General features: G+C 38.7%; 2 protein-coding genes across 2 annotated transcripts in view; one reads left to right on the top strand and one right to left on the bottom strand.

The window, feature by feature from the left end:
- Positions 1-27,781, top strand: part of LOC129751907 (fibroblast growth factor receptor 3-like) — a 159,222-nt gene that overhangs the window by 25,213 nt on the left and 106,228 nt on the right. Inside the window, exon 2 of the mRNA XM_055747677.1 lies at positions 5,963-8,006. Coding sequence (XP_055603652.1) covers positions 7,753-8,006 — 254 coding nt within the window. The 5' untranslated portion in view covers positions 5,963-7,752. The remainder of the gene's footprint in view (positions 1-5,962; positions 8,007-27,781) is intronic.
- The window catches only part of LOC129751905 (acetylcholinesterase), a 417,996-nt gene that overhangs the window by 293,571 nt on the left and 96,644 nt on the right, over positions 1-27,781 (bottom strand). The gene's annotated exons all lie outside the window — the stretch shown is intronic.

Here is a 27,781-nt window from a genome sequence, read left to right as displayed (position 1 = left end):
TGTAAATTATAAAATCACTCAATATTGGAAGAAAAACTTTCCAATTGGATTTTTGTTTTGTTTTATTTATCGTTAATATGATTCAATACTGGAATTTTCTCGTCTCTTAGTAAAAATTGAAATCCTTCTATAATTAATATAATTCATTTTATTAGGAGACAATATTTTTTTTATCTCACACATAAGTTTTATTACTTTTATTTTCTTCCCCGACGTACCGGATCCAAAGTTGAGCAACGTGGATCCGCTTCCTGAACCGCATCCCTGCTTCTCGAAGATCTCCGGGAACCATCAAAACCGATTAACTTAGGCCGATGAAATAGTGAGTGCGATGCGATGCGAACCGGCGAATGCGATTCAATGCGGCGAACCACATTTGAGGAAAATGTATGCGAATCGCTTAAACCTGACATACTCTACGCGGCGAAGCAGATGTCAATTTGTTCCGCCGCTCGAGTTCGCATTGGCCGCGTTCGCCAATTCGCATCGCATCGCTCTCACTATGTCATCGGCCTTACTCGCGCGCACGGAAAATACTTTGGCGCACGACTTGACTTAACAGTTTTTCTCACATTTGATTGGTCCTGTTCTTCACAGTTTATAATTTTACATGACATTATCACGTTCAGTGTATTGTAATATTTCATGTCGTGTAATTTACAGAAATTTCCAATTCAGTGTTGTTGATTATTTTGTGTGACCAAAAAAAAGGTTGTAAAATTACATCACATATGATGGAACAAAAAAGAAGCATCACATATGATGGAATTTTCAGTGCGAGTTGAATATTACACGTCTATAAACTTCAACAGACGTGTAAAATTATTAAGACGTGTAATATTTGATTCGCACTGAAAATTCCGTCGTATGTGATGCTTCTTTTTATTTACATCATATGTGATGTAAATTTACATCAAATAATCGCGTTCCGTGTCAAGTAATATTTGTGTCATACGAATTCAGTGCTGTTAAGGATTCAACTTTTTTTTATTTGTAAATTTACATCAATAAATCGCGTTCCACGTCACGTAATGATACAGGTTTTCAATTTCAGTGTTGTTAAGGATTCAGATTTTTTTTCTGTGTACCTCTCTGTCGATTCATGTTAACTGGGAAGCAGCTGCCCAGTAAGCGCGTCCTCTCAGAAATCGAAAGAGCATGCAAAAAATTGAGAGTTGAATCACCGAACTTAGAATAAAACGGTTAACTTCGGCGACACTCCAAGAACGCAAATATTTTCATTCGGTTTGTCCTGCCGAGATACTAAGAGGCGACAAATACGAATGCGTACATGCGAAATCAGTTTGAATCGTACACTCGTACGGTGTGGTCGCATTTTGTCCCCGTGTCCCGTGTGTGCTTTCAATCGTAGCTGTCGACTTCTCAGGCAGGCGAACACGCGTCTCGGAGGGAAACATACAAACACGATTCGGATTGTGTTCGAGTGTTCCTCTGGAGGGCGTGTCTTAGCTTAATTCGTGGCACTCACCCAAGGCACGCGAATGGTGTGTTCCTTTCTAACGATGTGATGATGCAAAATCGCCAGAGAGATCGTTACGATCCCTCTGGCGATTTGAGTTACCTCTCTGCCGATTCAAATTTACCGGGTGTGAGTGACTGAGTGCGTTTGTAAACAGGTACCCAGTGAGCGCGTCCTCTAAGAAATCGACAGAGCATGCAAAAAATTGAGAGTTGAGTCACCGAGCTTAGAATAAAACGGTTGTAGAAAAGCAAGAAAAACCAGTTTCTCCCTGACGAAAGTCAAATCACCCAAGTCACTCTAGTCCGTTAGTCGGTTTAGGTGAGAAACGTCACTTCGGATGAACTAAGTGAGTTCTTTCCTTATTCTCGTAGTCACCGTGGATAAGAATCGTCGCATTCGGGTGACACTTTTAGGTGACAATTGTCGGTACCTTTTCAGGTGGTGTCGAGATGGAAATGAATTGGAAAATTTCGAAAATTACTGTAAAGCGGAGTTGTTAGTTGTTGAAACTAAATCAAAAAAAATTACCCACCATGTTGTGCATGTTTTTAAAAAACTTTCGAAGTTCTTGAGCCGGATCCTCGATCTCGGCATCGATAAAAACGGCTGATTTCTGCAATTTAACACTAGTAAATCTGGACTTTTAACTTTAAGTGGGCAGAAATTTTCCGAGAAAAAAAAACATATGTAAGTTCTGGGTTCATCCATTCACTCAGCTGGGAATGAACGTCTGATACTTGCTCTCACCTTGCTATCGCCTCACTTGAATCGACTGTCGGAATAAGGTGACCAGAGTCGAGTGGATTGACCCGACAATCGTCACGTCACGCGCGGCGGAAAATTAGTGCCAATTAACACTCATTTTCCATCTGGTTCAGGTATTAGGGGAGAACTGTACAAGACGCACCAGCGAGGTAAAATGGCCCATGCCATTTTTTCTCAAAAATACAATAACCTTTGGCTCCGAATGGTGTTTTTCTTCATTTTTATTGTAGGAAATGAGCTTTTTCATCATTTTTTAGATGAAAAGTTCACAAAAACGACTTTAATTCTTAGAAACAGAAGGATTAATAGACTCTGCCTAAAACTTGTTATTTTTTATGGTTGACATATAAGGTTTTATGGTAAACCAGTCTGCGCTATCTGATCCAACTGCAGCTTTTCGTTATAACACTCGTATTCACTTTCGAATGACTATAAGTATTTTATCATATTTCACTAACTTCCCACAAATTTTTACTAAAATTAATTATATCAAAATTGGGGCAGAATGCCTGCAAAACCACGTGTTTTAGGCTCAAATTTTGAATGCTGTTAACTTTTGAGAAAAACCAAATGTCGAAACAAAATGTCTTTCTTTTTATTTGCTGACTCCCAAATTACTATAAGAATGCATAGTTATAACAAATTTCGTCCTTGTTCGAGTTAAAAAGGTGCACCAATATTTGACTCGAAAAAAATATCTGCCGCCATGTTTGCCGCGATATCAGTCAAGAAATTGAATTTCGTTGCCTACCTGAAGGCGTTTTACCTATAAGGATATAAAAAAGTGAATTTTGAACAGCAAAATTTTCGTTAAATTAAGCAATAATAGATGATTTTTTGCCAAAGTATGGTTAGTTTGCAAAAATAAGATGAATATATAATAAAAAAAATTGATGTTTGAATTACTATATTCCGTATAACCATTGTTCCATTTCTCACCACCCTTCCGGTATGGTGCGTTCTGTCCACTAGTTTTGGCGTTCTACCCCGTGACTTGTTTTCTGGCTGTTTAAGATTTTCACAAAAATGTTACCAAAATCGTGTTTTTAACATATTATTTCTTTTTGATAAGATGTAAATGTGATCACTAAATCGTCGTGAACTTTCAATTTGGTTCATAGATGATGGGTATCGCTGTAAATAGCGATTATGCTTAACTGGTGCGTCTTGTACAGTTCTCCCCTATATTGGAATAGTTTTTGGCTTGGTAAGACGAAATAAGACTATTGTTGTGAGCGATCAGTCTCCGGACTCATTTGAGAGCAAACACCCACGGAGTTAAAATCTGTTCCCCTTTTTTAAGCGCAACAAGGATTGAGAAGTAGTGACCATCTGCCTCAAAGATGTAATGTTCCTAGGCAGGGTTGCCAACATTTTTTTTTTTCAAAAATCAGAGACTGGTGAAAAAATCCAGAGTAGGTCAAAGTAATGGAAATTTCGCTCAAAGTTATGACTTTTTTTTAGTCGTCAATCCACATTTTTACTTTAGCAGTTCCTTACAACACATTTTTCATCACATTTGCAAAAATCAGGCTTATTTTAAAAATCAGGGAAATCCAAGGGAAATCTCAGGTTGTCACGCTGAGCCTCGAAAACTCAGGCAAATCCTGAAAAATCAGGCACATTGGCATCTCTGCTCCTAGGGAGTTCTTTTTGCATTTTACTCTGCTCTGAAAAGAGAAATGAGTATGAGGGCTTTACGGGAGTGCATCCTTATACAGGGTCCGGCAATTGAACTGCTACATTACTTCAACAGTAATTATTTCGTTGCACACGAAACAGTATTGAACGACCCCTCATCGCTTTATTTACATTAAGTCTAAACTATCATTGGATGTAAGTGTTACTTTTGTAATCAGGTGGTATCCGGAAAAATGAATCTCTAATAAAAACGTAGCGCTGTAGTTGCATTGTTCCTAGCTGGAAAACGGCAGAAGGACATAGTTCGTGAGCTGTCTGTTATAAGTCTGTGCAGAAGTTTTGTTTACCGTACAGTTAAAAGATACCTGGAGACCGGAAGTACCAAAAACGGTAAAGTGGGGAACGCCGACCTAGTGTGGTGAACCTGCCATGGCGAAGATGGTCAAGAAGCGCCTTAATAGAAATCTTCGTCGTAGTGCCACTAAATTGGCAGAGGATCTCAACACATCGTATCGAAGTCTCCGTCGGATCCTGAAAGATAAATTTCAGTCCGAGCCCTATAAAATCCAAAAGGTTCAAGACCTTACGGTGAAGCAGAAACAAGAACGGGTAAAAAGACGAGAAACTCTTCACCGTACAGCAGTTCATGAATAAGCAGAACGACAGAGTTTGGTTGCCAGACAGATCACGAAGTCATGCCGACTTGCTGACGGCCACCCGGCGACAGAAACCAGCATCGGTGATAGTTTGGGCAGCAATCACCCGTGATGGCCGGACTCCGCTGGTTTGTGTCCCTGAAGGAGTGAAGATCGACCAAAATACATATCGGGAACTAGTTCTACAGAATGTCGTTAAAACGTGGGCACGTCGACATTTTGGTTCCAGGGATTGGGTTTTCCAACAGGACTCGGCGCCGGCTCACAAAGCGAAGAAAACCCAACTTTGGATTGCGCAACATTTTCCAGGGTTCATTTCGAGCCTCGAGTTGCCGGCGAGTTCGCGAGACCTGAACCCAATTGACTTCGCTGTTTGGAGGCCGAAGTCTGCTCTAAGAAATATAAAAGTGTGGAGGTCCTGAAGCGACATCTCGTGGCAGCCTGGGATAAAATACCACAAGAACACCTGCGGGCCTCATACGATGCATTCCTCGACCGTCTGCGGCGAGTGGTTAAAGTCAAGGGTGAACAAGTCGAACTTTAACAGTGAATTTTGAAAAAAATAATTTGTTTTCAAGAGAAATTGAATGAATTTGAAATAAAAAGTTGTTGTTTTGATCAATTTTTATGTTTATTTCAATGTAGCACTTCAATTGCCGGACCCTTAAGATTAATGCTTTTAAAGCAAACATCTGGTTGGGCAACTGGCTGGTCCGTGTTCGTTTATTAGGATTCGAGCCGGTGGTGACATTCGGAAATTATTGAATAGGAATAGTTTGAAGATAATGGCAGTCGTTCTCAGCGTTCATCCTTTGAATTTCCTACAAAATCTCGTATTTGAATCTGATATACATATTATGTTCCTAAACTGTAATTTCGAAAGTAAAAAGTATTTCGAACAATTTCAATTCCAAAAATTGTCCACCGAATTATGCGTGTGAAATAACAATTCAGCTGTTTGCAATTGCCTCTATAATTTATCACACTGCCACTAAAATGTTCAATTTGTGATTAAAAAATCCTATGGATTGTTTCAAAGTCAAGCTAGTGGCTAAAAACTATGGATTATGAACTTGGACTATAAAGGACATTTTTCCACAAAAGGATATTGTTCCTCTGAAATTTACATGTAAACGTTAATAAAGTATTAATTCTCGACCATTCTTTCGCATCTAGCCTCAAAAAAAATACGTTCCCTGCATGAATAGAGTTTTGTTCGCATTTGTTTTTTTTTTGTGCTGTCGATATGTTGGGAACAGAAGCGTCCATTTCCAGGGGACTAAAACGAGTTCTTTGGTGTGGAGAGTGTGACGAGTAATTCAAAATAAAAACAAATTCATTACTTACTCAATCAATCGTCAAAGACCCACGTTATACAAACTTTTCAATCCGTTCTCTTTCCAATCTCTCGTTTCAGGGGAGCGCAACTAATTAAAACGACAAACCTTGGCGAATTTTCTCGGAAAATATTGTCATAATACCTACGGCGGCGACTAGCTGTTGCTTCGGCTGCTTACTGCAACTGGGTATAGCTCACCTTTCGTCATCATCGTTCTGTCCAGGGGCGACATCAGTGTTGTTCTTGGGAAATTTCGAAAAAATAACACTCCTCTGGCTACCGACAAGGTAAGGCGAGGCGCGCTTGAGTTAGTTATCCATCTGTCCGGTGTAGCCGAGGTAACGATTTAATTGAATCTGCGAATCCATCGCCTCGTCGACCGGGGGAAAAACTGAAACATTGCTCATAGCTCTAACAGCTCGAAAGGCACGTGGGATTCCGGTCAGAAGGTTGCTTCCGCCCCGAAAACGGTGAGATTGATCTTTGGCACTTTCCCAGTAGTGGAGGAACCGTCGTCGTCGTTTGATTAAAAGGCTTGGCGAATCTCGGTGTTTTTGACGAATTCGAGCTACCGCCCATGGGAAACGCTTCAACGGATTCCCCGGAATAAGCTTTATTACCGCTAGATTGCGTCGGACTCGTTGCTGTCGGTAAAGAGCTTCAGCAAACGAAAGCCACAGTACCGAAATTGTCGTAAAAGTAGTTCCGGGAAAGGGTTGGCCAGGCGCAGCAGAGCCAACAGCAGAGAGCGAACTCAAATGGAATGTTTATGAGCGGTCCCGAGGTCGGGTGTATGAGAATAAATGATATTATTTTTTAATTGCTAGTTGTTGAAACGAAGAAAAAATTAAACATCAGTGTAAAGTGCAGCCCTCTCGTTCGTTTATTGGTCCAGGGCCCCAGTCGGTGTTGTATATGCTGAACTAGTTTTTTTTCGTGTTCTGACGTTCTTATAATTAAATCGTCTCGGAACAGTATCTGTGTTAGTTTAAATTACCAGGAAAATTGAAAAACGCTTGCTCACCGCTTGCAATTCTAGTTGTTGAACTAAGTAACGCTTACCGGACGGAGTGGAAAGTACTGTCCGAGTCCGAGGGTACAAAGTTGCAGGTTTCGAAATTGGCGCGCAGTTTCCGAGGATCGCTACCGTAACGAAGACGACACGATTCCCCGTTCGTTAGTCAGTACCTGGAACTCGGGTACATTCTGTGTCGCCATCTATCCGGTGCAAAGGGGTTTATTTTCGTTTGGCGACCGTCAACCGTGTATAGATACCTATATTCGTTGACGGCCTTTGTGTGTGGCCGCTAATCGACCCAGCGGAACGGAAGTGAAATCGTCTCGTCGCCGTCGTCGTCCGAAAGCGCACGACATAAAACCGACAAAACAGTGCAGTGCGTCGTCGTCAAACGATAACTGCGAACGAAAGCACAAAACGAAACCACCGATTAGGTGACAAAACCACACAGCTCTCGAAGAACACCGCCTTCAAAGAATAATCCCATTGTAAACGTGTGAAGATTTTACCTTCACCGGGCGATCCAGTACCGAGTACTACAGTGAAATTGTTTGTTTGATTAATTAATAAGCATATTAGTGTCAACGTTGGTGTCCGTTTGTTCCGCGGAATTCCCTTAGTCATTTGCCGCTCATCGGCGGTTTGTGCCCGGGTTTATATTTATGTCATTAACATATCGTTGTTGTAACTAGAGTGCTGTCGCAGCATAAGCCTCAATTTCGGGACACCGGCTTTGCGGTCAAGTGAAGGTAAACCAAAACGGTGTTCGTGTTGTAAGGCGGCATCAACAACTCATCAACGGAACCAAACCGTGGTGGTGTCGTCAAGAACGTCTAATAAATCAATCATCATGTTGTCACTTGAACTGACTGCGGTGGTGAGGAGGCTGACCAGCTTCTGTCTGCTGCTGTCAACGTTAATGGTGATGGTCTTGCTGCCGAGGCCCACCAATGGGGAAAATCACTGCAGTGAAAATCGGTTCAACTATTCGCTGATGACCGATCATATGCAGTTCACCAAGGAGGTTCCTGAGAAGGAGTACGGAGTGCTGGGGCAGTTCAAGAGTTTGCACTGCTGCGCCAAAGGGTATCGGAGCATTGAATGGTGAGTGAGATTATGTTTTTAATTTTTTTAAACTTCATCCAAAACAGGATAAAACCTCTCGTGAACATGATAACCCATTCATCCTTAATTTATTACATTAAATAACAGATTCATTAATTGCATAATTTCGTTATTTTTCTTTTAAAAAATCATCAAGGCTTATTTTATTAGATAAAATCACACCGAACTTTTAAATTCACTTATTAACAGGCGTCAACGTTACATATCAACTGTTTATAATTTTCTATCAATCTGGAGCTACCAGTTTCCATAAAAAAAAACTACAAATATCTACTGAACAAACTGTTAAACTTATCATCGATTTGTCATATGTACATATATACCTGTAATTTCTCCAGAATTTCGAAAAACTTGACCGATAACCTGTTATTTATCCAATAAATCAAAAATTTCGACAAAAATGTCACTAATGTCAATCGAATGATGAGTTAATTCCATTACAGTTAACCGATTGCTCTATTATTGTTTGAATAAGGAGTGTTTCCGAAAAAAATGAAACTTTACCTGTTCTGTCAAGTGGTTTTTGGCAGGATCGCGAAAAATTCGGGAAAGTCCCAGTGGGAAACTCAATAACAGCTTTAAATCAACTATTCGACAAAAGTTTATATGGTAAATCGTTTAAGGAGTTCTAGAGGATCTATCAGTGAGCTAATTCATTCTTATTTTCACTTTTCATGAATTGAAGATGATTGATTCCATGAAGCTAGGGAATATTAGAAGTTTTATCAAGCGCAAATCAAAAATTTCGTTTGTAAAAGTGACAAAAATTATGTTTGCCGTAGAATAACGTCTTACAGCAACACAACGGAGGGCAAATTGAAATTTGCGAACGAATTTTGCGTTACGAAAATAGCCTCTTTAACGGACATCACATCTAAAGGATTATGACGTCATCACCAAGCCAAAATAAAAAATGTCAGATTATGTTGCATTGTCTGATCACATGGTCAGATTATGTCACATAGTCGAATTATATTGCATGTTCGGATTATGTAACATGGTCCGATTATGTTGCATGGTCTGATTATGTCACATGGTACGATTATGTTGCATGATCGGATTATGTTCATGATCGGATTATGGTTATGTGGAATACCAGCCACAGTTTATAAAAACTGTGCTCAACATCTACGCACGCCCCTGATGTCGATTATAAACCAATCTCATCCACGTTTCCAGCAAGATGGAAAAAACCAACTATGTTTCCTGTTCACAAGAAAGGTAACAAACAGAATGTTCAAAATTTTTTTTTTTTTATTTTTTTTTTTTAATTGAGCAGGGAAAAGCCCCCGGGAGTTGGTCACCTTTTAAGACCATTCTCCCGAAGGCATAAAACCTCCTCACTTTTATTCATATTTTTTCCATTTTTTCTAATTTGATTGAAATTTTACACTAAAGCTTAGTTCTTTTAGAAATGGGACACTTTCATTTGCTAATAGCTCGTTAACTAGTTATTGGATATTAAAAATTTTGACAGCATTTTGTTGCCTGTAAAAAGTACTATTCGACCTATTTTTTTCAAAATTTAAAATTTACTCGTTTTTGAGATATGTACGATGCAAGAGAAAAAGAAAAAAATAATTTTGCACAGTTTCCTTTAAAATTCGTCATTATCAAATTGATAGCTGACAAAACCGTTGATTATTCAAAGAATTACTGAGTTTTTGTGGTGGATAAGTATGCAAACACTGTCAATAATGTCCACAAAGTTCAAATCAAGTATTGGAGTGAAGCACATGATCGGCAACAACGGTTAAGGGTCATCAAGGAAGTCAAGTCTCATACCAGCCTTTTTAATTTTCAATAAACGAAAAACTAAGGGTAGATCGCTGAAATGTCCAAAACAATTTTCTCCGATAAGCTGAAAGTGTTGCCTAGTGATGACTCATTGAAACCCAACCTCAAACAACCATTTTTTGATAGTTCCAAAGCTCTTAAGCTGTTAAACCGGTACAAAAAAAAAACGTTAAAAAATGTGATCAAAAATAATCAAATTTGTTCATTTCGAAACAACTGTATATTCACTGAAATGCTTCCAGTTTCTTTTAAAAGAGAAGTATTGGACCGAAAAGTATCAGAAATTGAAGAAGGAAGGTGAAGCCACCTAAAATATAGATTTTACGAAGTATAAGTTGAAGAAACTGATCAATACCATGACTGAGAAAAGTGTGCGCCGGCCAATGGGAGATACCAAAAATAAAGTAGAAATTTCCTTAACAAAAAACAGTAAATATTTTTTTTCAAATTTTTTCATGAAAGATCATAACATTACCTTCATTTTCTTCATAGAAACTATTTCGTTCAAACGAATAGTTTTTGAGATACAGGCATTCGTAACTGTCCCATTTCTAAAAGAACTAAGCTTTATTTCTTTTCATCACAATTCTGTTATTTGATTTGTTGTTTGAATGGTGGTGGTGGTGGTTGGCGGCTTGTGGCGGTGGTGGGTGGCGGTTTGTGGCGGTGGTGGGTGGCGGTAGTGGCTGGCGGAGAGGGAGAAAAAATATTGTATGGCGGCAGTTAGTGGCAGTTACATTTCAAGTGAGGAACTATGAATTTTCCGAGCCTCCAGTGAGAATAATCTCTGTTAAGGAGGCTCTGTTGGACTAATCTACTGCTGGTTCATCGATCTGGTTTGCCCTCGTTTTACGTTAGAAAGTTGGCTACATGGGTCTTAAGGTGGACTTTAACTTTGCGTTTGAAACTGGTTCTGTTACTTATGAGTTTCAAGTTTACTGGTAAACTGTTGTATTTAGTTTTCCCGAAATATTCTGGGGACCTTTTCATATTTTCGGTGTTAGCCCTTCTTTGCAGTAGATTTTCTCTTGATCGTGTGGGAAACCTATGGTTTTGATGTTGAACTTGTTGGTTATGGTGAAAAAGCGGGTTGTGCAGCATGCTGTGGATCCGAACGACACTCTGAAGTTCCCTGAGTGCGGCTATCGGTAGGATTGACTCCGAGGCTTCTTGGAACAGGGTTTGCGTTGAGAAAAGTTTGGGTTTTTTATAAACTGCTTTGAGACATCGGTTTTGTATGGCCTGTAGTGGTTTTATGACGCTTTTCCTAGCAGCTCCCCAGATGGAGACCATATATTGCAATTTCGATTGTACAAATGCATGGTACATACTTATGAGGTTTTTGGTGGGAATTAACCTGGATATCTTCCTCATTATGCTGTGTATAGCACTAAGCTCTTTCCTCAAACGGCCTATATGGGTATCCCATTTGATAAGCTCGTCGAAGGTCAGCCCAAGATACTTAAAACTTTTGACTTTCTCAATCACTGTTTGACCAACTTGTAGTTGATAGGAAAAGTCGAGATGCCGGTTAGTTGATTTAAAAATGACATATTTGGTCTTTTCAAGGTTTAACGACAAAAGGTTTGCATCGAAGTAACTTTGAAGTGTATCCAGATCTTTCGACATTTGGGATATTATTACGCTTGCGTCAGAGTGTTCATATGACAACGAGGTATCATCGGCAAATAGTCTGGGTTTTCCGTGTAAACGAAGTTTGTTCAAGTCGTTTACATACAAGATGAACAGAAGGGGACCCAAATTACTACCTTGAGGAACTCCAACAGGCAGGTGTCCTAAATCGCTTGTAGTTTGGTTAATTCGTACAAACTGTTTCCTATCTGCAAGATAGCTGGCAAATAGAGAATTCGCTGTACCCCTGATTCCAAGCGCATCCAGTTTTTTAAGCAGTATTGTGTGATCGATCGTGTCGAAGGCCTTCTTTAAATCCAGGAACAAAACTCCCATGAGTTTGCGGTTGTCAAGGGCGTTGTGAATATCGTTAACTAGTTCGGTTGCAGCTGTAAGAGTACTTGAACCTTCTCGGAAGCCGTATTGGTAGTTGTATAATAGATTGTACTGTTTGAGGAACTGCGAAACCCTAGCTGCTAAGAGCTGCTCTAAGATTTTACTGAAGACCGACAAGATCGATATAGGGCGATAGTTACTACAGATCGATTTTTTTCCTGCTTTGTAGATTGGAACGACGCGTGCAATTTTAAGGAATTCTGGAAATTCTCCTTTTCGAACAGCGTCGTTGAAAACGTCTCTGATCAACGGTGGACGCTTGTATATTTTCAAATTCTATTCGAAATGCGGCATTTATTTGATCGTGTTGAGTAATTATTTTTTCTAGTTTTCTGTGCATTATGTTTTTTTTCAAATTAATCGTTGTCAACACCACGCTATGATCACTGATGTCGAGTGGGAGTGTCTCATTCAGAACCTGATCAGCTATTGAGTCCGAACATACAACATGATCAAGTATGTTGCTACTAGCTGGGCGAGTTATATGCGTGTTGGTCACTCTACATCCGTAACATCTCAGGAGATCTGTATATCGTTGGACAATAGGGCAGGTTTCGTGATTGATTGGGATGTTGATGTCGCCAAGCATTAATAATCGAGAGCTAGGCTTCAGCGATGCAAGTACAAAGTCAAGTTTATCGAAAAACAACTGTGAATTTTGAGAGGGCGGTCGATAAATGGCACAGATATCAATAGGCGAACATTCCGGCTCAAGACGCAGGTGGATAAAATGGAAACCTTCAATGTGTGTGTTTTCGATTTCCGAGACTACAAGTGATTCTTTAACAAGAACAGCAAGGCCACCGCTACTAGATTCAGGACGACACGAAACGAAGCAACGATAACCTTTTATACAAGCAAAGTGTTTCCTTTCCTCTTTCAGCCAGGTTTCACCTATCACCAAGATATCAACAGATGCTGGGAATTTTTCGAGGAATATTTTAATGAAGTCTAATTTGTTCGGATCATTCAGGCCTCTGATGTTTAGTTGAAAGGCTCTTAAAAAGTGCTGATTATTTTTGTTCCGGTTATTTTTATGTAAAGAATCCAATAAATCGTACAATATATTTTGATTTTTATTATCCATTTTCTTAAAATCTACGTATTAACTATACGGCTTTAATCATAATCATTACATTCTTCCAGCTCCAGTATTAACACGTTTCGGCGATGACATTTCCGGCATGGTGGTGTTCGACGTTTCCATATCAAAAGAATGATTTAAAGCACGTTTTTGCGAAGACTTTGCTAGGTTGCGGATGTCGTTTCTGTTTCCAATCTGTTCGATTTTACCCGCTTCATGACGTTTGAAGAGAATTTTCCCATCCCGACCTGGCCACACATATTTTAATCCGAGTTCCTGCTGCAAATTCTTGGTTTCTGCAAGTAGTTCTTTCCCAAGATTGGTCAAATCATCTCGAATTGACACTTTGTTAGATGATCCTGCGAAAGCATCATCAACCTGCGCAGCTTTCAAGACTCCATATTCACGCTTTTTCTGGAAGAGTAGCTCCTTTGTGGAAACGCTTTCAAAACAAATAAGAAGTGGTGTGGTTCTGGTCGAAGGATTTCTGCTTACCAGCCGTCTTGCCTCAGTAACGTCACCCTCCTTCAGGGGACAACCTATGGCATCGGCCAATTTATTAACGGTATCCAAAATATTCTCATTTGCGGTGGACGGAAGACCAAGCACAACTGCATTTTTTTCCAGTGAAGTTCTGTTCGCCCTGTCTAATTCCATTTCTAGTCGATCTACTTTATTCGATAAATCGTAATGTTTTTGTTGCCAGACGCTTACAGTGTTTTTCAACTTTTCGTTATCTATCTGCATATCCCTGATAGCCTTACCGATTGATTTAAAGTTACCTCTCAGTTCCTCAAACTTGCTTGATAAAAATTCCTGGGATTCCTCAATATTCTTATTAGTTTTATGAAGAGATTAACCACCGTAATTTTAGTTTGTTACTTTGATTTATCGGCCTAGCGGTGAAAAGTGATGTCCTTTTTAGTAGGGACATCTAAAGATTATGAAATTTTTATACAGATGGATAGAAGGTTAGAAGAAATGAAAGATGGTGAAAATGAGCGGGTAGAATTTGTCTAGAAGCATTACCATCACATACCAAATTTTTGTTCCTCACGAGCCTACTACCATGAAGTGGTAGATACAGATAGAGTTGCATCTACCACCACACATTAGTAGGCTTAGCGTGGTCCGCCCCACAAGCGAGAACTTGTAGTGCGGACGAACAAAAAGATGGTATGTGATCGCTCAGATAAGCTCCCTTTAACTCAGAAACGCATCTATCGATGTTTAAGTCTTCTCAGTTTGTTATCTTCGCATTCGTTACATGCGGGGTTTGCATGCGAAACGGTACGGTCGATAGTCTGATAGTGACTACTAATGTGTGGTGGTAGATGCAACTCTATCTGTATCTACCACTTCATGGTAGTAGGCTCGTGAGGAACAAAAATTTGGTATGTGATGGTAATGCTTCTAGACAAATTCTACCCGCTCATTTTCACCATCTTTCATTTCTTCTAACCTTCTATCCATCTGTATAAAAAAAATTTCATAATCTTTAGATGTCCCTACTAAAAAGGACATCACTTTGCACCGCTAGGCCGATAAATCAAAGTAACATTCTTATTAGTTTCAACCAAATTATCTACGACAGCACGGGTTTTCAGAAGCTCATCTCGGACCTCACTGCGAACAGATGACTGATCCTCTTTTATCGCACGAACATATTCCGTCAACTTCCGGATGTCATCGCTCACAGAATCAGAACGATTGACGGCTTGATTAACGCGGGTAAACATGTCGATACATTCCGGTGAGCAGAAGAACGGATTCCTCTTGGTTTTAGATATACTGTTACCAAAAATCTTTTTGCACCGAAAATGGACTGCCCTGTGACAGTGCACGCACTCAATCACTTTTGTTGTATCCTGAACTACATTTTCGCAGATAAAACAAAAAATATTTTTTTCGTCATCCATTCTCGATTTTTTCGAACTCGGTAGAAAAACTTTTGACCAGCAGTGTAGAATTCACAGAATCAAAACAGTCGATTAATCTGCTACCGGGAATAGCTGTGTCAGTTACCGGGAACGATCGAAAGCGAACAGTGAGCAGTGAGTACTCCGTCGGCGCGCGATGTTCGATTGTTTACGATAATATGATAAAAGAAGAGACGGAAAAAGAAATTGTTCTCCGTTATACTGCACCAAAAATCCGGTGTTTTGCCTTGGATGGGTCCTGTACGGGGTCTCCGGTGGAATGAGGGGCCACAGTTTCCAGCACTAGACAGGATGCGGGCGATTTGGACAGCAACAGGTGAGTTTTTCTTATTTTCCGACCACTTGTTTAGGAGGAGGTTTTCAAGCAAACAGCGATACGATGAACGATACTTATGTTACTTCTCAATTACAGAGGAATCACATCTCTCTGTGTTGGGTCAAAACTGTTTGAAATCTTGATGTCCAAAACCATTATGCGCGAGGCCAAGGCTTATCTCTCCCGCGACCAACACGGATTTTTTTCAGGTAGGTCAATTAGCACAAATCTGACCCAGTCTACCTCATACTGCCTCAAATCTTTTGACAAAGGATTCAAAATAGATACTATTTACATGGATCTCAAAGCTGCTTTCGACCGTGTCAGCCACCACCTGCTCCTTGCCAAGCTGAACAGATTGGGCTATTCGGATACGTTTGTTTTGTGGATGGCATCATATCTGAAAAACAGACAACTGTCTTTAAAACTAGGAACCCAAACATCTTCTGCATTCCTCAATGAGTCAGGCGTGCTACAAGGCAGCAATCTTGGCCCTCTTCTTTTTTTACTTTTTTTCAACGATGTATTGTTAATGCTTCCTGCCAAATGCCGATTAGGTTACGCGGACGACCTGAAACTATTTCATCTGGTAAAAAATGAAGCTGACTGTTTAAGACTACAAGAATACATTGATTTGTTCGCCAAATGGTGTTCAAACAAGTATCCCGAAGTGCACCGTCATCTCCTTTACTCGTAAATCTAATCCTATTGCATGGACTTATAAAATTACGAATACTCCGTTGGAGAGGGTTTCATCTTTCAAGAACCTTGGCGTTATCCTTGACGAGAAAATGACTTTCCATTAGCATTACGCCAGTATCATAGCTACACCGATGTTTATTGATCGGAATGGAAACGCTCTTCGAAAGGCGCATAATTGCACGAGCTGTCTTCATTAAAAAACTCATTGACTACGAAATTGACTGTCCCGGATTGTTACATCACATCAACATCAACATCAGACCACGGATCCTAAGAGGGAGGGAATTTCTGCGCATTGATTTAAAGCGAACCAACTACGGACAGCAGGAACCACTTCGAGCTATGTTTAAAGTGTTCAATCATTTTTACGACCTGTATGATTTTCATATTTCAACTGATGTTTTTAGGACTAAAGTTAGGAATAGTAATCAGTTAGCAAGTTTCACTATGTAAAGTTTAGTTAGATTCTTCTTCTCGTTTTCTATTCATGTAGACAATACTGTCAGATGAAATTTCTAGTCCAAATACAAATACAAATACAAATGTTACAGGGTCCGATTATGTTACATGGTCGATTGTGTTGCCTGATCGGATTATGTCACATGGTCGATTATGTTGCATGGTTAGATTATGTTGCGTGAACGGACTATGTCACATGGTATTATGTTGTATAATCGGATTCGGCACATAGTTGAATCATGTCACATGTCCGATTATGTCACATGGTTGAATTATTTTGCTGGGTCAGATTTTGCCCATGGTCTGATAATGTTGCATGGTTTGTGTCACAAAGTTTGATTATGTCACATGGTCGGATTATGTTGTATGATCGGATTATGTAACATTGTCCGATTATGTCACATGGTCTGATTATATCGTATTGTCGAGTTATGTCACATGGTTGGATTATGTTATATGGTCTGATTATGTTGCATCGTCCGATGATGTCACATGAATTGATTATAATGCATGCTCAGATTATGTCTCATGATAAGATTATGTCACATGGTTAAATTCTGTTATATGGTTGAAATTTGTCATACAGTATTTTGCCATTTTGACACTGTCACATGTTGATCATAACGAGAATACACCATAAGTTTACTTATTCTATACAATTCTATACGAATTACAAATTTGCGTAATTCGACGTTTAGCGGTTGCAGCTGAAGGTTGCCAGAATTTTTTCAGCACGTATCCGGGCCGGACAATCCGGGATTTTTTTTTTAAACCTGGCAAAATCCGGGCATTTAATTTCTTAATTGACGATTAAAAATCCGGGAAATATCCGGGCATATTTTGTCTAAACCAAAAAATTACTCAACAAAAATCGAGATAAAAATTACTTTTTGACCAGTTCATCTTCGACTTCATTTCTGTAAGGTAAAAAAGCTGCCCACCGTAAAAATAAACACAATACGGGGGTCAAATCGTGCGCAAAATATTGTGTATGGCACTGCTTGCATGAGCGTGCAGTCCGTGTGAGTAAAATCGTTCGGGATCGAAATTTTTGTGCAAAACACCCTCTGTGGCATGGTTTCTGGTGCTGCCTGTACAAATTTCAGGCCGTTTACTCAGCCCAAGCTGGGGTGGAAGTGTTTTTTATTAAATTTAGTTGCTGTTTTCGCCAGCAATCGTTTGTGTTCGCGCGATTTTTTTGTATCGTATGCAGGCGAGCTTAGAATCGTGGAAGCATCGAGTTTTCACACGCCATTTGTGTAACCTATGGCGGCCTTTAGGCGATTTTTGATTCACTGTTTTAAGCTGCTACGATGTTGCCAAGTTTGTATTCTTTTGGTGGCATTGAAAATAAAAATAAATACAAAATTGTTCGTGAGTGATGTTGCAAAACCCCGCCTAGGGCAAAAGAACATATTTATAACCATTTCGGTGATATAACGCCCCATGAAGCTAACTCGCACCACTCTTCTGTTAATAAGTTGTTAAAAATTCCACAATTGGGTTTTTTTTCTATATATCGAAGTAAATTTTAAGAAGCAAAGAAAAATTTATAAGACAATATTTTTAATACATCGATTGAGAAGATCTGCGAAAACAAACTTGAATCTACCCGCAACATTCCCTTTACGCTTCGCAAGGTAAAATTTGTTACCGGGTATTTTTCCAAAATCCATTTTGACGTAAGTTTCGTCGTCCATCAAAATGCATCCGTTGTACTTGGTCAACACTTTCTCGTAAAACTTCCTTGCCCTGGTTTTGGCAACCAGGTTTTGTTTCAGCGTCCTGTTGGGGTGTTTGCTTGCATGATACGACCGCAAGCCTTCTCGCAAACGAATTAGTCGAGCTGTACAGTGGTTCGTCTTGAACTTTTTCGCCAAATCACGCAAGGAGATTAAAGGATTATTGTGAACTGATCAAATTATCTTAGCTCACAGCTTCCGGTCATATGTTCCACTTTTATGCCTGGTTTGTTTTGCTCGATCCCCCGTAAGGATCTCCCGGTAACGTTGCAGCACCGAATTTACAATCGATTTTGGATATTTCACGAATTTCGCGATCTTTACCCCTGACCTCGTCGGTTTCTCTACGTGACTGTGCAGAATTTTCTCTCGCCTTTCGCGTTCCATCGTCTATAACTTTTGACTGTCTGCTTCAATCTTGATGAAATTTTCACCACTAAGTAAACAAACCATCCGGATCAAAACACTGCCAATAGATTCGCGTTGTGACAATTAGGGGCGCTGCAGTAAATGAAAAAATGCGACCAGATTCTATGTGAAACAGACTTTAATCGGTCATTTCCCTTAGCAGATGCATATTCCCCTGAATGACCCTAAACATTAACGGCCCTATTACATAAGACGAGACGAGTAACTCGACCCGACTCCAGTCACTGTCGAGTCGAGCGAAATGTCGCATTACGGTTGTCGAGTGAAACAGCTGAGTCATGAACATTCAAGCAGTCGACTCAGTCGAGCTACTCGACTGAAGTTCGACTCGACTCGACTACTGTAATACCAAAAAAAATGGCTCCCACGAGTAAAATGACTCGTAACTCGTCTAATGTAATAGGGCCCTAAACTGTGAAAATCCATCACCAGCTGATATTTGTTTTCGCTTCCATACAATTTGTTTACTTCGGGTAGCACGAACTGTCAAAATTCACAATATTATTCGTGAGGGCACAAGCAATACTGAATATTTTCTGAGTGTATCACCGTACATTAGACTAGTTCACTTTTCGAATTTTTTCACCGATCACAACGCCACTTACAGGGTTTGATCCTCATTCATTTTCAAATACTTTGGCCAAATTTGAGCTCATTTGAGTAAGTTTCCAGCGTGCGCTAGGAGTTTTATTGAAAAAAGTCCATTTTTCTGGAAAATTTTCGTAGATGTGTTCTAGCAAGCTGTTGTTGATATAAAATGATGGTTCTATAGTGCACGATGATAGGTATGACAAGCATCTGTGAGGGCCTGTTTGAGATAATTGACAAAATCAAACCAAAAAATTTAAAAATTCATAAACTACCAACTTGTACAGAAAATTTACTTACAAGTTGAGAGCTTAAAATCAGCAGTAAATAGAAAAAAATTATTTTCGATATAAACTTTACATTAAACGATAGCCTTATTTATAACCTTTAATTTGATGTATTACACTTAATAATCGCAACAGTGCTAGCAAAGTTATTCAAATATCTGTGCAACAAATTTGATTTGATAAAAGATTTTACATTCAAGTTTTCTCCCCACTTACTTGTGTAAAGCTTAGTCCTTTTAGAAATGGGACACTTTCAATTGCTAATAGCTCGTTAACTAGTTATTGGATATTGAAAATTTTGACAGCATTTTGTTGCCTGTAAAAAGTACTATTCGACCTATTTTTTTCAAAATTAAAAATTTACGCGTTTTTGAGATATGTACGATGCAAGAGAAAAAGAAAAAAATAATTTTGCACAGTTTCCTTGAAAATACGTCATTATCAAATTGATAGCTGACAAAACCGTTGATTACTCAAGGAATTACTGAGTTTTTGTGGTGGATAAGTATGCAAACACTGTCAATAATGTCCACAAAGTTTAAATCAAGCATTGGAGAGAAGCATATGATCGGCAACAACGGTTAAGGATCATCAAGGAAGTCAAGTCTCATACCAGCATTTTTAATTTTCAATAAACGAAAAACAAAGGGTAGATCGCTGAAATGTTCAAAACAATTTTCTCCGATAAGCTGAAAGTGTTGCCTAGTGATGACTCATTGAAATACAACCTCAAACAACCATTTTTTGATAGTTCCAAAACTCTTAAGCTGTAAAACCGGTACCGAAAAAAAAAGTTCATAAATGTGGTCAAAAATAATCAAATTTGTTCATTTCGAAACAACTGTATCCACTAAAATGCCTCCAGTTTCCAGTTTCCAGAGTACGGCCAAACCGAGTATTGGACCAAACGGTATCAGAAATTGAAGAAGGATGGTGAAGCCACCTAAAAGATAGATTTTAAGAAGTATAAGTTGGAGAAACTGATCAATACCATGACTGAAAAAAGTGTGCGCCGGCCAATGGGAGATACCAAGAATAAAGTAGAAATTTCTTTAACAAAAAACGGTAAATATTTTTTTTCAAATTTTTTCATGAAAGATCATAACATTACCTTCATTTTCTTCATAGAAAGTATTTCGTTCAAACGAATGGTTTTTTAGATACAGGCATTCGTAACTGTCCCATTTCTAAAAGAACTAAGCTTTACAAGTCTCCCCGCTTGCGCGCGCTTTTAAGGGGGGGGTAGGGTCTAACACTTTCAAAAAATCGATTTTTTTATTTTTTTATTTTCTTATTGTAAAACATTTCAAGAATGTTGTGTCAAATTTTCAAGTCAATTGAAGCAAAACTGTAGAAGTTATAGGCCTTTATCTCCTCCTATCTAATACTGCAAGAAAGCAAGAGCAGAAACTTCAAACGCGTTTTTCTCGAAAGCACATTTTTAAAGCCCGTGGACATCGTCATTTGAAAACTACTTATCCGATTCTTTTCAAATTTGGAACATATTTTCTACATATAAAATACCAGACCCCAACGTTGTTCTTTTTTGATTTTTTTTACTTTGGGGAGATTTTACAGGTGAAAAATGGCGGATTTTTTAGTGAAAAATCGTAGTTTTTACTTCAAACAGCCACAAAAATTTCATAAAAATATTTTTAAGTTAAATAAAAACGTTGGGGTCTAGAAAAACATCTATTAAAAATATTTTTCACTGATTTTTTGATTTCAGATGATTCTGTGCTGAGATACAGTGTCCACCGCAAATCCTGTTTTCTAAAAGGCATCCTCGAAAATGCTCCGTCACCGGCTCATTTTTCAATATTTTTCTACGAAAAAATTACTAAATGTTCTTTTAACAATGCTTTGTATAATGCAAAAAATTTGAATACATTTGTTTGAACGATAGCTCTAGAAAAAAATCGTGAAAATGGTGTTTTTTTTTATACCCGTTAGACCCTACCCCCCCCTTAAAGAGTAGTAGCAGGTACTATCGGCTTCCATGAAATTTTCGGGACAAAACACTAGCGCCAAAGTAAAGTTGACGAGTAGAGCTTCAACCTTACCTTTGAAAATTCATCAAGTACGTAGAATCAAAACAGTATGCGTCGGCGTTTTGCAGTTGTTTAGGTACTGTCAACAAATATTTTCGATTAGTGGTTAAAGGCGATTTGTGCGCAGAAAAAAGGTTCAAGGCGGTACGACGTCCTGTGTAGGGGCTGAGCCGGTGGTGTTGTGGCTGAGGTTTTGCGTCTTGCGTCGGTTATACCGTACTAGTGGTGTCAGTTGCTGCTGCAGATACTGCTGCTGCTAGAGCAAATGTCGGTTTACGTGGACTGGGTGTTTGAAGTCTGATCATTACCACATCTAGGATCATCATTGGAGACGAAGGTATAATACCAACGGACGAATCAGCCCAACAAACTTCCGCTCCTCCGAACGAGCTGGGATGTTTACCGCGGAGTAGGAGCAATTTTTAATCGAACCGGCAAAGAAAAGAAATGAAGCTCTAGCACCAGAAAAATAACGAGTTGTTGTTTAACATTTTACGAAATAACATGTATTATATTACGAATAAAATAAACCACGAAATTCCAACATTTTTTAAAAACCCTTTTTACACAAAAGGGGGATTTAATTTTTATTTAAAATTCTCATAAGAGGTAAGGTTTTTCTGGGGCTGGTCCGAATAGAGGTTTTGGTGTCAATTCATGGTTCAAGAATAACCATTTTCCAACTTCTCCGCAGCAATTCCTTACGGTTAAAAATCGACTACATCTTCACTTCTCAGACAAATTGAAAAATGACTTCTGTGGGAGAAAATTCTAGGGGAAATTGAGCAAAATGAGCCTTTTGGGTCAATATATGATAACTTGGTCTACACCAATCGATTCAGAAAACATTTTTACATAAATTAGCATATTTGTTTTGATTGTTTTTTAGCAAAGTGGATTGCTACAAAGAGAATTATACCGGTACACTTGAAAAACGTAGGGGAAATCGTGAAATGAGGCTTTTCAAGAGATTTAATCGAAAAGCGGTGTGGTTCATTCGATTCCTCGCATTTTTTTACATTAAAAATGATTTTTCACAAGAATTTTCCATGTGCTGGGCGGTTATAAATGAAATAGGTACCTTTTTTCCATCAAAAATCCCCACTGTGCAACGATTTGGAATCTACAAATCTACAAATTATTATCATAATGCATCTTTATTGCCTACATTAATGATTCTGTAATCCCAAATCACTGCACCGATTCGGTTCTTGTACTGGCAAGCAAATCCCCGGAGGTAGGAGGGTGGGGGTTTTGATCTGGGGCGAAAGTCTGTCCAGGTCCACGGGATCTTAATGTTTTAATTCTTCATTAAACCATTACAATTGCTCGATTTTTTTAGTGGATTTTTCAACATTTTGTGGAATTGATTGGCAACTCCATCGTATGTACAGCTGCAATTCAATGACATCCTTCTGCAAAATCTGAAATTTAATTTGTTTTCGTTTTGACAACAGAAAATCACAAAAGCAGTTTTAGTTCTTTACTTACCGGAGGAATAACGATTTAAATTTTCTCCAGAATTGGCCTTATTGATGAAATCAGCGTTCACCGATACCTTGGTCGAACGGACAGTCGGAAGAAATCCAACAAACCAGTCAAAAAGAAAAAAAATATCAGCCAAAGTTTCCTTCACAAAAATCTTGTTTGGGTAAAGTAACGTTTAATTTTCAATGTTTACGTAGTTTTGTTGGTCGCATACAAAACTTGCTCGTTTTATTTAAAACTTGTATGCAAGTTTAAAGCTTGAAGACTTTTTCGCTGAGTGGCAGCACCGTAAACAAACGTATCGATGTCCCAGACTACTTATTCGAAAATCTATTCAGCCGGGTATCTTGATAGAATACCTATAATATCTTTGGTAGTAGGCAATCATTTCAGATGCCACGTTTTGCAGGTCGCATAATGTTAAAACTTGAATGGAAACAATATTATGATTCAAAGAATGTTATATGAATGTTTGAATATCTTTGCTCGTACTGTTGCGATAATTAAGTGTAATACTTCAAATTAAAGGTAATAAATAAGGCTATCTTTTTATGTAAAGTTTATATCGAAAATAATTCTTTTCTATTTACTGCTGATTTTAAGCTCTCAACTTGTAAGTAAATTTTCTGTACAAGTTGGTAGTTTATGAATTTTTAAATTTTTTCGGTTTGATTTTGTCAATTATCTAAAACAGGTCCTCACAGATGCTTGTCATACCAATCATCGTGCATTATAGAACCATCATTTTATATTAACAACAGCTTGCTAGAACTCATCTGCGAAAATTTTCCAGAAAAATGGACTTTTTTCAATAAAACTCCTAGCGCACGCTGGAAACTTACTCAAATGAGCTCAAATTTGGCCAGAGCGCTTGAAAATGAATAAGGATCAAACCCTGTATGTGGCGTTGTGATCAGCGAAAAAAGCCTAAAAGTGAACTAGTCTACCGTACATATTATGGTGCACCACTCCAGCGTTGCCAACCTTCCAGATTTTTCTGGAATCTTCCAGACTTTTTGGACTTTTGCAGACTTTTTTTAGGTTTCCAAACTTCCAGACTTTTGTCATTTCTTCCAGACATTTTCAGACTTTTGAGTTTTGACATGAAAATTCACAATTTTCGTTGCAAAAAGGCAGGAAATGATTCGAATTAGTAGTTGAAGAGTGAGGAATGCCACGAAGATGATAGTAAAACAGGAAGTAACGCATTAAACGTAGTATCGCCGATAGTGATAGTGTATAAAATGTATGATTTTTATGAAGTAATAAGTGTTGTTATTCCCTAAACTGCAATATTGCGATCTGGCGACCAAAAAAAAGGGTCATCACCTAGAAAGTTTGCCATCCAGACTTTTCCAGAAATTGTTTTTAAAATCTTCCAGACATGTCTGAAAAACCGTTGGCATCTCTGCACCACTCATCGTGAAAGGGAGCACGAAGACAGCAAAAATTGCACTACCGGTAGTTCACCGATGCAAAACCGAACGAAAACGAATGCGGTATTAGTATTAGTGTGTTTCCGGTATTCGGCTGTTTTCAGGAGTGATCGGCTCAATGCACAGTGGGTCAAAACTCTGAAAACATGATCTGCAATGTTCTTTTATTTTGATTTTCTTGATTTTTTTTAGTTTATCATTTAAACACCATTTTGGGGCCATACCCCATGGTGAAAATCATCATGAAGTTTTCACAAAAGCTGTAGATTATTCAATTTCAAAAAACTATGTAGAAGACACAAACTTTTTGTTTTTAACAATTTTAAGCAAAATTTCGAGGCCCACTTTATATGAGAGAGTTGTGACAATTGTAAAACTCCAAAACTTTCTCGGAGATATAAAGTCACTAAAATAAAAAAAAAATATCGAAAAATTATCTCCCTTTTAAGGTTAATTGATCAGGAACAAAGTAACAGTAAAATATGCGCATTTCAAAATAATGAAACATTGTAGAGCATACTATTGAAATATTTTGACATCTAAGCCTTCAGAGAGCCGGTGATCACGTTTTTCGAGCTTTAAACCACTGTGCAATGGCATAAATACATGTGCGAATTCGCAACCCACTGTTGTTTTGTGACATTTGATGAACTAAAACTTTCCGCCGGACAAAAGCGGTGCCAATTCGAAATTCTTTACAATATATATGGTTCAAAATTTCTTAAATATTGTAATTTTTATTTTCGTTATTTTTCTAAAATACATTTACCGTTAATTTGCACCCAGCTTCTCGTATCGATGATACAAAAGTTGATAATTAAACTTTCCCCATTATCAATCTGCTATTTGGCAAGTTTTATCGAATTTCCACTGAAAATTAAGCCCACACAGAATTTCCAAACGAATAGACTGACTCTGGCCTAGATAGAATCATCAACAATAAAGCACGGTAGAGTGTTCGATACACTTACGATGGGGCTATTCATTAAGCTCGATTTTCGGAATTTGCGACGCAATTTTCACTGGTACACTCATCTCATTCTACACTGGCACTGGCTGCTGCTGGCTTGCTTGCGTCTGCACAGAAAACCCGATTCGGGAGAAACATTCCAGGAAACTTTTTTATTCCTGCCTTGGAAAGCTCACTACTTGGTACTCGGAGCTCCCTGTCGGGTTCCTGCCATCAAGTTAGAGGGAATTGGCTCGTTTGGGATTATGATATGACCCGGGAATTTTCGGAATAGCTCCAGAGTCGTGCGGATCCTAAGGATCTTTTTTGTTACAAAATTTTCAACTGTCGATGTTCCAAAAGGGTTTAAAAGGCTTAAACTAGGGTTATCATCATTTTGTTTGAAAAAAAAAACCTGTGTGGGATTTTATGCGTTGGAGTAATTATCCGTTCAAAAATATTTTTTTCGATCATGTTATGGGAGGCTGTAAAACATTCAACAAACAAACATCTCTTCTTGTTTGGGTAGAAAGGGGCCAAAACATTGTGGTATGTTTGCGTTGGATTTGGGAGGAAGATGTTTCGCCAGTATGTATCTGCTGCCTTCCGCTGAAAGCGATTTCCTTCTAGGAAACCAAATTGGTAAACATGAGATTTGCACTTGAGAAGGAAATTCTAAGCTCGATCCGTTAATTAATCATTCCTTGGAACTCAGGAACCATTTGGATTTGCCAGAATACCCGGACTAAATTGAATAATAATATTTGGCCGAAAGTTTTTCCCGGCTTTGCATCGCAATTTAACGTGAGTTGGTATGAAAGCATTCTTGCCTTATTCGGTGCTCGTGTGCTTGCACCCAACAACATCAGCTAACAAAGTAGTGGGTGGGTGGAAGTCTCGGAAGTCTCTCGCTTCTGGCAATCCCATGTCCGGGAAAACGAGCCTTTTCCAATGCACAGGGGGTTGTTTTCCAGCCAACGCAACGCAACACCCCACATGCCGCCCCCGTGTCGGATTCTTGAGACCCATTAACTCGAAATGGATGATGATGATGAATAACTGTGTTTGTTTCTCTTTGATTAAATAATTTGAACTCAATTTGGAGATAACATTTCAAAATGATAAAAGTATTATACATTTCTCTCAATGCTAGAAATATTGTTCAACTTTTTAAACAACTTCATCCACTCATAGTCGAGAAAAATGTTTTCATTCGTAGTTCCCAGAATCACTTCTGAAGCATATCAGGGAGCTTCACGTGATTTTTCGTACATCATATCCCGGATCGAACCGGTAATATCTGTCCGTCTGTCAGCGATACAAGTAAGGACAGGTAATTATGATTATTATCATCGTCCGAGAGTACATCCCATCGACTCCCGTTTCGTGTCTGTCAAATTAAGTTAAAGCGATTTCACTTCTGCTGACATGGAGCGAACAAATTCGACATGACACAATAGGTTTAAATTAAACGGCAACGGCTAGTAGAGCTTGTTGCATTTTAAGACTCATTTAAAAGCGAACACGCAAAGTTCATGGTGATGAGTAGTTCATCATTACTAGTTTTTTTATGTTTACCGCCTTAAAATACAATCAACATCAGGAAAAGCACCACTTGAACATCAAACGAAGTTATTTCAATTATTAAGAGAAAAAACTTTAAAAACTTAAAAAAAAACTCTGAGAACTTTGTTTATTATCTGACAGATTTAAGCAGAAGATTTTCCTTCAAATTTCAAAACAAAGGGTGATACGGTCAAAATTTGGTCAAGGGAAAACGCGTGTTAATCATTGAAATCGTTTATTTAAAAAATCAAATTAAATTTTTTTTCAAGTTCAATTAGTATAAAGTTCAGGAAAAATAATCAGTTAGGCTTCCGCTTTTCCATCCGAATTGCCGGGCCTTACGCTTAACCCCTGCCATCAGATATTGTACAGCCACCTTCTTCGCCGTAGAAAGCCAGTTTGCCTTGAACTGCTGCTCGTCCTTAGCAGTTTTTTGGTCTTCTTTAGATTCCGCTTGACAATAACCCAGTATTTCTCAATTGGGCGGAGCTCTGGCGTGTTGGGAGGGTTCTTGTCCTTGGGAACCACCTGCACGTTGTTGGCGACGTACCACTCCATGGCCTTTTTACCGTAATGGTAATTTGCCGAATCCGGCCAAAATAGTACGGAACAACCGTGTTTCTTCAGGAAAGGCAGCAGACATTTATTCAAAAACTCTTTCACGTAAATTTCTTGGTTGACAGTCCCGGAAGCTATGAAAATGCTGCTTTTCAAGCCACAGGTACAGATGGCTTGCCAAACCAGATATTTCTTCGAGAACTTTGACAGTTTCATGTGCTTGAAAATATCTGCTACCTTTCCCCTTCCTTTTGCCGTATAAAACTCCTGTCCCGGAAGCTGCTTGTAGTCGGCTTTGATGTAGGTTTCGTCGTCCATTACCACGCTGTCAAAC

Source organism: Uranotaenia lowii, chromosome 3 (genome assembly GCF_029784155.1).
Source record: "Uranotaenia lowii strain MFRU-FL chromosome 3, ASM2978415v1, whole genome shotgun sequence".
NCBI classification, from domain to species: domain Eukaryota; kingdom Metazoa; phylum Arthropoda; class Insecta; order Diptera; family Culicidae; genus Uranotaenia; species Uranotaenia lowii.
The sequence above is the reverse complement of the archived record's forward strand: the minus strand, read 5'-3'. Positions and strand labels throughout refer to the sequence as shown.